We start from the raw sequence: 12,740 nt of genomic DNA on the forward strand, positions 1-12,740 counted from the left end.
GTGAAGGACCTCTATAAAGAAAATTATGAAATCCTCAGAAAGGAATTAGCAGAGGATATGAACAAATGGAAGAAAATATCATGCTTGTGGATTGGAAGAATCAACATTGTTAAAATGTCTATACTTCCCAAAGCAATCTACCTATTCAATGCCATTCCTATTAAAATACCAACATCATAGTTTCAAGACTTGGAAAAAATATTTCTGCGTTTTGTATGGAACAAGAAAAAACCCATATAGCTAAGGCAATTCTTAGTAATAAAAATAAAGCCGGGGGCATCACCATACCAGATCTTAGGCTGTACTACAAAGCCATAGTGGTCAAGATAGCATGATACTGGCACAAAAATAAGAGACTTAGACACTTGGAATTGAATAGAAAACCAGGAAATGAAACTAACATCTTACAACCACCTAATCTTTGATAAACCAAATAAGAATATACCTGGGGGAAAGACTGTCTATTGAATAAATGATGTTGGGAGAACTGGATATCCACATGTAAAAGACTGACACTGGACCCACCTTTCCCCTCTCACAAAAATTGATTCAATATGGATAAAGGACTTAAGTTTAAGGCATGAAACAATAAAAATCCTCAAAGAAATCATAAGAAAAACATTGGAACATATTGGCCTAGGGAAAGACTTCATGAAGAAGACTGCCATGGCAATTGCAACAATAACAAAAATAAACAAATGGGACTTCATTAAACTGAAAAGCTTCTGTACAGCCAGGGAGACAACAACCAAAGCAAAGAGACAACCTACACAGTGGGAAAGGATATTTGCATATTTTCAATCAGACAAAAGCTTGATAACTAGGATCTATTGAGAACTCAAATTAATCCACATAAAAACAGCCAACAATCCCATATATCAATGGGCAAGAGACATGAATAGAACCTTCTCTAAAGAAAACAGACGAATGGCTAACAAACATATTAAAAAATGTTCATCATCCCTATATATAAGAGAAATGCAAATCAAAACCACCCTGAGATACCATCTAACCCCTGCGAGAATGGCCCACATCACAAAATCTCAAAACTGCAGATGCTGGCGTGGATGTGGAGAGAAGGGAACACTTTTACACTGCTGGTGGGACTGTAAACTAGTACAACCTTTCTGGAAGGAAGTATGGAGAAACCTCAAAGCACTCAAGCTAGACCTCCCATTTGATCCTGCAATCCCATTACTGGGCATCTACCCAGAAGGAAAAAAATCCTTTTATCATAAGGACACTTGTACTAGACTGTTTATTGCAGCTCAATTTACAATCGCCAAAATGTGGAAACAGCCTAAATGTGCACCAACCCAGGAATGGATTAACAAGCTGTGGTATATGTACACCATGGAATACTATTTGTACTAACCTGGATGGAAGTGGAAGACATTATTCTTAGTAAAGCATCACAAGAATGGAGAAGCATGAATCCTATGTACTCAATTTTGATGTGAGGACAATTAATGACAATTAAGGTCATGGTGGGGGTGGGGGAAAGGGAGAGTACAGAGAGAAAGAAGGAGGGAGGGATAAGGAAAGGAAGAGCAGAGAGAGGGAAGGAGAGAGGGGGTGGGGCCTTGGTGTGTGTCACACCTTCTAGGGGCAAGACAGGATTGCAAGAGGGACTTTACCTAACAAATGAAATTAGTGTAACCTGGCTTATTGTACCCTCAATGAATCCCCAACAATAATAAATAAATAAATAAATAAATAAATAAAAAATGAAAGCCAAAGCCCGTCTCCAGGCTTTCAGCATATACGTGTATATTGTAATACTCAATATATACCTATGACAAAAGATGAATACAAGTCATAGTGAGAACCTCTTGTAAATGGAGAAGTCAAATGTGACTTGAGTATTACAAATAAAGACATTTTTTTCTTTTCTTTAAAAAAAGGATATACTTTTATATATACACATATTTTTATCATTTGTTTCTTATTTATCTCCCCTCAAAACATATCCAAAATAATTTTCTAGGAAAGCCAATACTTCTGAGATATTATTTTCAAAACTGTCCTTAAATATATGTTATATACCTTTTATTCCCTTCTTACCCAAACCAGTTATCATATTTTTCCCTTTAGGAAGAGAAACAAATAAACTGTGAAGTCTCAGACCACTCTGGCATAGTAAAACTTGACTGCAGCATTGGTTATATATATGTAGATCACCTCTCAAGGGTAAGCTCATAGAATTTTCGGGTTTTGTTTATTAACATGGATTATTTTTCATTTTCCCCTCTCCTTATGCTGCATACAAATAAATAATATTTTTAACATAAAGTGGGTAGCTACATAAGGAAATAAGACTTGGCTTAGAATCTTTGAGGTTTATGTTTATATCCTTGGCAATGTTCTCTGTTGAAATCCAAGGGGGGCATGTTTTCATTGAGATGGGCGCATGAATGTGTCAATCAGAATTCTGCTTCCCTCCTCACCCTACCCCAGGAGGGCCTGTCTGCCAGGCATGTTACCTCTGCTATACAAAAAGGTGTTTTTTGGCAAGAGTGCTCCCTCGAGTTGTTAAAGCATTTCTAATTTTGTCAGTCCTGACCTGCCTGTCTTCACATTCAGAATAGGCTTTGTCTCTGAACGTTCTTGTGGAAATGCTTATACTTTAAAATTGGCACAAACCCAACAATGTCCCTGGGTCTCACGGCCAATCAGAGTAGCCTATGCCTTTAGAATAGTTTTAAGTCCATATACCATAGAACATATAGCTATTAACAACAATTAAAATTCAGATTGTAAAAATGTGTTTTAGGGTGTTTTTGTCATAGGCTCTTCTTCTCTGTTTTACAGATAGATATTAGCTTTCTCCTAGATGTGAGCTCACTCAGCAGAGCAGAAGAGGACCTCAACATCACAGTGCTTGCCAACTGGTATGTTTTATTGTGAAAAAATAATTGTACTGGAGGAGATATTTTGAGAGAGGACCTTGGGAGAACCATGAAGCTGCATTCTATTAATTGTAGGAGAAACCTTCTCTTCCATGATCTTTTAAAAAATCAAAGACCAACCAAACAAAACCCTCTATCTAGCATTAGAAGTGAATGACCACTGTTTAAATAATGAGGGCAAACTTCTGCCAACCTTGTCCTAAAAACTTCTTACCACATCTTCTTTTATCACTACTCCCTCCAAAGTGTTAGCATATTAGGTACACACCTAATATGCAATTAGTTATTTTTGAAGATGATTTTTGTGCTTGATTGATTCTAATAGGGTGTTTCTATTTGTGTTTATAGTATAAATGAAGGGGAAATGGACAATCTGAAACATAACAAAGTGACTGTAGCAATACCTCTGAAGTATGAGGTAATCCTTAATGTTCATGGGTAAGTAGACACAGAGGCCTGCCTGGAAAGTTTAGAGCTAATTTTCAATTCCACTGCTTCTGATATTAGTGACAAAACCATATTTAAAAATTCTACACTGTTTCTATTTCTTAACAGTCAATTCAGTGTTGCAGTCCCTGCTTACCTATTCATTATTTTAATCTACCCTATCATCATTACTGACACTACATCGAGTTAGTGCCCAGCTGGAGGTTTTTTACTGGAAGGGCATCAACAATCTCCTAGCAGGTCATGCTCAGCCTTTCATTTGTATGTTATGCAATCTGCATGCATCAGAATTTAGGCAGTGTGTAGTTCTCATTATCATACACAATCTCCATGGCAAGTGTGAAGTTCAAAGAAACATGAGCTTAACCAAATCACCACCCTCCAGAAGCCACAAATAGATTGCATGAGGGAGCTGGCTTCACAGAGTCCATTTAACCAAATCACCACCCTCCAGAAGCCACAAATGGGTTGTGTGAGGGAGCTGGCTTCACAGAGTACGTTGTCCGTTCTTTTTATTTATGAGATGACTGAGTTCCTGAACCACTGCTCTGGGGCCAGCATTCATTGCTTCTCCATGACTTAGTGATTGAGTGGACCCTCCTCTAACAAAAGGAGGGCATGTGTGGAGAAAGAATAAAAGGGGGCTTAAGTAAACCTACCGTGAATTCACTGGAAGTGGTTCACATTAGTCTTTGTTTAAAGCAACATTTTTAAAAGCAACAGAAGATATGAGATACAAAACAAATACAAATGAGCTTTTGTTGCTCTAAATAGAAGCCATCTCCCATTTTCATCACCCATATAGGTGGTATACAGTTATATAAACATCAAATGTTAGTATCTGAAACTAATGGAACTGAGTGGTCAAGTTTGTGATAAAACAAATGGTTGGGGGGGGGCGCTGGGAGCCATTCACAGGGGATTAGGGCCAAGAGAACCATAGTTAAGTGAATAAAAGTTGACTGTACGTTTCCTGGTTTTGAGTGTTTATCTTGCCTCCCCTCCTTGATTTTCTCATGATAAGTTTGGACAAGGAATTCTTTGTAACTGTTAAATTACTTAAATTTATACCATTTGACTATTTGTAATTTTTTATTACCAAATACTAATTATACAGTATGAGCAACTTCTGTCATACGGATATCCCTAGGAACATATTTCTTAAAGTTTATTGTGGGTAAAATATGTCTAATTTACAGGTTATAAAAAAGGTGACAGCCTTTTATTCTAACAAAAAATTTATCGTATCAGTGTTTGAATTATTCCTCAAACTTGGGATTTATTACAAATAGGCAGCAGGAATTGTGGGATGTGAATAACTCAAAAGCAGGTAACACAGATTGAGTTATAAGGGCCCTAGGGAAAAGCTAAGGATTTATCTCATAATTGCCAAATTTGTATGAATCATTTAAGGGCTGAAGGAGAAGGCATGTCAGTGAATGAACCAGGTACAGCAAGGCAAGGAAAGGCTACTGCTGAGAACAGGTGTTGTCACCGAGGTCAGAACACACAGACTACTAATTTCATTACTTTTTCAATAAAACTCACATCTGATCCCAATACCAAAAGTATTTCTTCATGCCTTGCGAATGTACTATAATCCAATCTACAGAGAAAGACCATTTATAATACCTTGTTGAAAAAGATAGCTAATTACATTTGAATTTGTTTCTATCAGGTTTGTAAGCCCAACTTCATTTGTGTATGGATCAAATGATGAAAATGAGCCTGAAACGTGCATGGCAGAGAAAATTAACCTCACTTTCCATGTAAGAAAACATAGTTGTGTTGATATTTGTCAAAACCTGAAAAGATGTTACTGATATATTGCTCCGGGGGAGAGCATATACCACAGCTGGCTGTAAGGGGCTGCAGCCCTGACACTCCTGCCTCTCCAGGCCTTGTCCCTGGTATGCAAGCCTGTATCTCCTTACAGCACAGTTGGGAAAGAGCACGCTGAAATAGAGTTTATACTTGAAATAGACAAAGATAAAAGATGAACTGAATTTGCCAAAAATGCATGCAGAAAATAGGATAGGCAAGGAGAAGGAGTCTTTGGGTACAAATCAGTGAAGTCTCTTCTTGGTTCAAACTTTATAGAAGCTCTCACATTACCAAGTAAAATAAGCTTTTATCTCCACTTTCTCCATTTAAGGTTGAATTGGTCAGCCTTTCAAGGTCATTGACCTGTGGCATGTGCTTTATCAATTACAAGAAAACCTTTTTTAAAAAGTAAAGAGTATTAACATCCAGAAGCATTAGTAGACTGCTAAAGCTAAATTTAAGACTTTTTTTATGTAAATCTAAGACATTTGTTGTGTCACAGATGTTGATGATGAGAAAATAGAGATAATTTCCACAAAAATATTTTTGACCCCAAAGCACTGTCCAAACATTTAGTTCTATAACAATCTATAGACTGTGATTAGGTATTATTATATTTTCTAAGACAGTGCTTTTCAAAATGTGTATTAGAATTACTTGGGGTACCTATCTAAAATCCAAATTTCTGGACCCTGCCTCAGATTTGTGGAGAAAAAAAAAATGTCCTAATGATTGTATATAAACACGAGTCTTTGTTACACTAGTATATAACATGTTAGAAAAATATACTCTTGCATTTTTAAGTCACAAGAATGTTCTAATCAGAACTCAATGTGGATTTGATAAAATAAAAATAGATAATTTGATAAGGTAAAATAGAAGCCAGGCTGGACTCTGTAAGGACTATTTATTAATTTATGAAGTATTTTTTAAATAATTTACAAAAGAGTGGCTGAGACTGTAAAAACTTGTAGTATATAGGCTTGCAGAATCTGTCCAAGTATGTGGGTGTTTTTGGAGGTCTAAGTGTTGAAGTGAAGAGATAGGAAGCATAACTGTAATTTAGATGGATTGTTCACTGGTATTAGGAAGGTCTTCCCTGTAGTACTGGGCACTGCTGGATACCTATTGCTGACATTTTGTTCTGCAACTTCCCTGTGCTTTTACAATTTTGTTTTAAGCAATGGGCTTAAAAGAGAGGGCTAGGAATGACTAGCCTAGCAATTACCCAAAGAGAGGGCTAGGAATGACTAGCCTAGCAATTACCACCTGCCCCCAAATCTAGGTATACTCTCTTCACCTGTTATAGGCATTCAAAAGATGACTGCAGGTCTGCAATTCACCCTTTTTCATTTAGGTACTGTGGCATGTCTCTTTTGTGACTAATTGTATTGATTTTATAGATAGGCTCTCAGTAGGCGATACATGTATTTTGACCCAATCTCCTTTTTCAAGGATCTGCAGTCCTCAAATCTGTCAACAATAATGAAATATTATTCCCTTATGCATTTTTGAAAAGTATTATTAAAGACCTTTGTGTTTTCTTTAAAACCTCATAACATATTCTTTTGGTTTTCTGAATGCATTAACATTATAATTACCCTGAATACAAATATATTTTTATTCACTTACTGCTCATGATTATCCCCTCAGGGAGCATTTTTTTTTTAAATCATAGTATTTTAAATACCTGAAAGTTTTAAATAACTTTTATATTTGGAATACTATTAATACCTCTTAGCATTTTCCTTAGCTGTTCGATAGTAAAATGTTGGGACAGTTATGAGGACCAGCTGACTGTTTTTAAAATAAATAATGTAGCATAACATGTATATTGGTTATGTCTCTTCTTTAGGATTGTTTCTCCAATGAACTATTCATCTAAATGTTTTATTTTAAACAATCCCAAAGAGAGGGCTAGGAATGACTAGAGTTTGAAATTAATAACAAACTTTTAAAATTCTGACTATGAATATTGTCTCCCTCTGCAATACACCTGCCAACTCCAAACCTCCACCCTAATAAATGTGTGGAATATATGAGGTCACCTAAAAGCTCATTGAAATCTGTACTTACATTTATGAAAAGCATACACATTTTTCCTTATTTTCAGGTTATCAACACTGGCAATAGCATGGCTCCAAATGTTAGTGTGGAAATAATGATACCAAATACTTTTCTACCCCAAACTGATAAGCTGTTCAATATTTTGGATGTCCAGGTAAAAGTGTGTGTGTTTCTATCTGAGCTTTATTAGGTGTGTCTTAAGTATTAAAATAAATGCAAGCCAATCTCTTATTCAAGTAATATTGCTAGACTGGAGATTTGTTCACTTATTTTAGTGATACTTTCTCTAAGTTGTGAATACACCATGGATTTCTTGAGTTAAATGAATGTTATATATTTCTATTGGAACTGCAGAATTACAGTAGAACCTCTGTATTTAACTTATGCAATAACAGAGCTAAGCTCTATCATCTCCACTGAATAATTACTTTATCATATATTCTGTGATGTAAACCTGTGGAAATGGGTAGAATTTAATGGGTAGAATTCTCCATAAAACTTGAAGCCACTGTGGATAGATTAGGATTATAGCTTTTTTGTTTTAAAGGAAGCAATATTCAAATCCCTAAAGAACTGATACTCCTATGTTGATTCCATCAGAATTGTTTTTATATTCCAGGCTCTAGACAAGCAATCAACAAGTAAATATACTAAATAGGTTTCAGATCTGATTGTTAAAAATCTTACTTGAATTTCAGATTTAGATGGAAAAAACATGCTGTTATAACATTGTTCTGTATATAAACCCAAAGAAATGTTTAATTTCATGCCTATGTTCAAGTGTACTTTTCACAATTCTGTAAGATTAAGGCTATTTTATCAGCTTGGAACCTGTATACCATCTTCTATAATTTTGCTGGGGGTTTGTGCTTTTGACAAAGAAACTTAATTTCTCCTGAATAAATCTATCAAATGTTTTTTTCACAGTTTCAGAGGTATTGTTATCGTTCAGAAAAGATAAGCAACTGGAACTTTTAAACGATGTTGTTTTTGTTGTTCTTTCCCACGTGGAAAGATTTTCTTGCTTTGTATCTTTATAGACTACTGCCGGAGAATGCTATTTTAAAAATTATCAAAGAGAGTGTATGTTGGAACAGCAAAAGGGTGCAATGCAGTCATTGAAAGACATATTTCAATTTTTGTCCAAGACTGATAAGAGGCTATTGGTAAGATTCCATTGTTTAGTTTGTATTTCTTGCTTTCTAACAGAGAAGTGAAAAACTAAAAACCAAAAGTCAGTGGATTTAAACTGTTAGTTGAGTGATAAAAGTGAAGTCAAATTTAAGTAATATCCTTGCCTGTAAGGAACAAGCATGATTAGAGGGTTTACACAGGCCCACAGTTTCATTATTCATCTAACAAATGCCCATTCCTTACCAGGCAGACATTGTTCCAGACTCGATGGGCATCAACATGGGCAGCCTTTGTGCCATGAGATTAATTTTCATCTTAGTGAATTTATGAAAAGATACAGAGAGAAAATCATCACCTTAAAATGCTCCCAATTTGATAACAAACAGAACATGTAACTTAGAAAGCCCCTGATTAGGAGTCTTTCTTTTATTTTATCCCAGAAGGTTAAGTTAATAAGATTAATGAGAAAACATGCTCCACTCTGAATAATTTGTTTCTGTTATCATTTACAAAACAAACATTTGTGCCTTGTTTAAAGCAAGATAATTTTTTTAAACGTCACTAAGGAAAGCATATATTTAATTCCATGTTTACAGAAAGGTAATCTTTAAATTCTGTTCAATAGAGCGGAGTTATAATTCTATGTAAAAATTTTAAAAATATTTTTAGTGCCAAAATTTTTAATACTGCACTTTTGTATTCTTTTCAAGTACTGCATGAAAGCTGATCTACATTGTTTAAATTTCCTATGCAATTTGGGGAAAATGGAAAGTGGAAAAGAAGCCAGTGTTCACATTCAGTTGGAAGGTCGGCCATCCCTGTTAGAAATGGTAAGCCATGGCTCGGTGCCCATAGCACAGTGTATGCCAGCCACATACACTGAGGCTGGAGGGTTCGGGCCCAGCCCAGTCCAGCTAAACAATGACAACTGCAACAAAAAATAGCTGGGCATTGTGGTGGGCGCCTGTAGTCCCAGCTACTTGGGAGGCTGAGGCAAGAGAATCACGTAAGCCCAAGAGTTTGAGGTTGCTGTGAGCTGTAATGCCACGGCATTCTACCAAGGGTGACATGGTGAAACTCTGTGAAAGAAAGAAGGAAAGGAAAGGTGAAAGTGGAAAGGGGAAAGAGGAAAGGAAAGGAAGAGCCAAAAACTGTTGACAACTTTGTGGATAAGTTCATATACAATCTATAAATTCAATAATCTTATATAGACAAGATGGGATAGAGGCATTCAACACATTAAGAAGGTATTAAAACATTTTTGGAGTAAAATAATTATATTTCTATTTGTCACTTCAGCTGTCTATTGACTAAGTGACAATACTTTAGCACTGAAACAGATAATTAAGATTAAGACGTTCATTTTAGAAAGCATGTCCAACTGCCTATGTACCTTAAGTCAAAGAAATTGACTATTTGATATAGCCATAACATTCTTTCCAAACTGATTTAAATTATGTTTATAAATCTAGTACTTTAAAAATAAAACTAAGAAGACAGACTAAAGCATTCATAAAATCAAACTGAACCATCAAAATGTACCAACAATAGTAAGACACAATATTCTAAAATAACGAACTTTAAAAGGCTGAATTAAAAAAAATAAATAGGTCTTGGACTTCTTCCTAGCAAGGAACATGTATATTCATGGGAATTACTTCGAGATAAAACTAGTTTTATCTGCAGTTCTGTGTTTCAGCTGCCTCATATGTTCAACATGGATAATATCTCTATCTTGGGGGTACTGCAGATTAAATGATTTTTTTTATAAGCACCTGGGAATAACGCACAGCACACAGTAAGCCAAAGTAAATGGCCGCTGTTATATCTTCAGTGGAATTTTTGAGATTACCACACAGTTGGCAAGAGGAAGATACACAGACAGGCAAAGAAGAAATGTCTGTTTTTGTTTTTTGTTTGTTTGTTTTTAGTTTTAACTAAAAACGAAGTCATAGAACCATGAGCAAGTCAATTAACTTTTTGAAGTTTGCCTTCTCAGATTTTCTAGATCCAGGTTTCTCCCCCAACTCCCGGGCACTATGGGCATTTTGAACCAGATAACTCCTTGCCATCAGGGGCTGTCATGTGCTAGGAGCTGGTAGTACCACCTTCCACGCTCTGACACTTAAGAATGCCTTGGCATTGCTCATTGTCTTCTGGGCCACAAGATCCTCCCCGTTGAGAACCACTGTTAGATCTAAGTAAAGCTTGTCATTTACCTTTACCTTGAGCTCTAAAACATTAAATAACCTTTACACATTAGTTTTTAACTTTTAAAGGTCACATCCCTGTTTAAGAATCTGACTGAAGAATATATTCTCATTTCCCTCAATAAATGGACACATAAAAATATCTCCTAAAGATGCTAACAATCCATAAAGCCTGTCCACAGATCCCCAAGCTTCATGGGTTCTGGGTTATAAAGCCCCCATTTAAGTAAAAGTTCCGAGTTCATCCACTGATTTTATATTCAAATTATATAAATATTTGCACCAGATTTTTTTCCATGAAGCTGTTAAGTAGACTAAATGTATTTAGTTTAGAAAGGAAAAGAAGCCCAAATAAAATGGATTTGCAGAAATGTTTATCAGGCGAAAAAATTCTTCTTTGGGGATAAAAATTCAATATTCAGGGGAAAAAATAACCAGTAATTAGTAACTTTTACTGTGGTCTAACAAATATTTACATCAAGTTATCTGCAAAGTGGCGTGTTTAATACAAGAGTTTCAGTGAAATGACACCACATAAATTAATACCAAGCCCAGGCCTCTGTGACTGAAGGATGCATTGCCTTGTAGTTGATGACAAATGATGAAATAAATTGAGAAAGACAAATTATGAAAACTTCTGTAGTTAGTAAAAATCAGGAAAAATTACTTCTGTTAATCTTTCTTTTATTGAACAGGATGAGACTTCAGCACTCAAATTTGAAATAAGAGCTACAGCATTTCCAGAGCCAAATCCAAAAGTTTTTGAACTAAACAAGGATGAGAATGTTGCACATGTAAGATTGCCCTTTCAGCAAATCGCTGGGAGAAATATCGCAAGGACGTTTATAATTACCTGCTTTTGAGTACCTGAGTCAGGAAAGTAGAGTGTGACCACCTCGTGGAGGGCCTTAAATTCCTTACTGAGAGTTGACGTTTTCCACATCTGGCAGGAGGGAACAACTCTTTAACGGGGTGAATTTGGTAGCAGTAAATAGAATTGGTTGGAGGAACTCTATCCCACTCTGTTTCTCCTAAACACTTACCAGAGATTCCTATGGTTATGTGAGAAAGAGCAAGAAAACAGTGTGGATAGTTCTAATTATTATGAAAGGACATCAAAGGAAATGTAAAGAAGTTTCTAACCTGATGAATTGGTTTTCTTTTAATTTCTATTTAATTCATGTAGGTTCTGCTGGAAGGATTACATCATCAAAGACCCAAACGTCATTTCACTATAGCAATCATCTCAAGTAGCTTGCTACTTGGACTTATTGTACTTTTATTGATTTCATATGTTATGTGGAAGGTAAGCCTTTAATAATTATCAACGTTAAAGCACTCAAAATGCCACTGTTTATTTTCTCAAAGTTAATTGGTGGTTCCCAAGGTATTAGATTTAAACATTTTAATATTTTAATGTTAAGTTTTTAAATTTTAGAAAACTTTTTAAATTGTGGGGTGAGCATATAATACAGATCTCATTTCTTCTAACTTCAATACCAAAGTCTTTCTAAAACAGCGGTTTTCAACCTATGGGTCACTACCCACAGGAACTGTGTATTAAAGGGCCGCAGCATTAGGAAGGTTGAGAACCACTATTCTAGAAGAATATTCCTTCTTAAAGATAACTTGCTTTGAAATATGTTCTTTTTAGTAAAGCATTTGGAAAATATTGCAAATTATATTGAATGTCAATTTTGGAAAGAGTGTGGTATTACCGATAAGCCATGCATTAACAAAAACAAAAATACTTCTTTAACCTTATATATCCCAAACTAATTTTTACTAATTACATCGTTAAAAGCCTTCATGATTAGTGTTACATGGGACATAGTTTAAGAAATATTTATTAGATGTGAGTTTAGTAAATAGATGTGACTGTTCATAACGTATATACAAGTAGTGATTATGTAATGCTGTTTTCAGGCTGGCTTCTTTAAAAGACAATACAAATCTATTTTACAAGAAGAAAACAGAAGAGACAGTTGGAGTTATATCAACAGTAAAAGTGAGAGTGATGACTAAAGACTTCTTTCAAATGGAAAGAACAGAAAACAGACTCAGGATTTATGAAAAAAATAAGGCACTGTTTACAAGAAAACATGAATTTTGCTCACACTTATTCCATGGACAACTTTTGCTCATGACC

General features: G+C 35.3%; 1 protein-coding gene across 1 annotated transcript in view; it reads left to right on the top strand.

Moving 5' to 3' along the window:
- The window catches only part of ITGA4 (integrin subunit alpha 4), an 89,276-nt gene extending 76,584 nt beyond the window's left edge, over positions 1–12,692 (top strand). Inside the window, exons 19-28 of the mRNA XM_053597701.1 lie at positions 2,095–2,190; positions 2,812–2,891; positions 3,258–3,347; positions 5,035–5,125; positions 7,294–7,401; positions 8,288–8,413; positions 9,092–9,211; positions 11,287–11,385; positions 11,778–11,897; positions 12,518–12,692. Coding sequence (XP_053453676.1) covers positions 2,095–2,190; positions 2,812–2,891; positions 3,258–3,347; positions 5,035–5,125; positions 7,294–7,401; positions 8,288–8,413; positions 9,092–9,211; positions 11,287–11,385; positions 11,778–11,897; positions 12,518–12,616 — 1,029 coding nt within the window. The 3' untranslated portion in view covers positions 12,617–12,692. The remainder of the gene's footprint in view (positions 1–2,094; positions 2,191–2,811; positions 2,892–3,257; positions 3,348–5,034; positions 5,126–7,293; positions 7,402–8,287; positions 8,414–9,091; positions 9,212–11,286; positions 11,386–11,777; positions 11,898–12,517) is intronic.
- The last annotated feature ends 48 nt before the right edge of the window (positions 12,693–12,740 follow it).

This window comes from Nycticebus coucang, chromosome 7, assembly GCF_027406575.1.
Source record: "Nycticebus coucang isolate mNycCou1 chromosome 7, mNycCou1.pri, whole genome shotgun sequence".
NCBI classification, from domain to species: domain Eukaryota; kingdom Metazoa; phylum Chordata; class Mammalia; order Primates; family Lorisidae; genus Nycticebus; species Nycticebus coucang.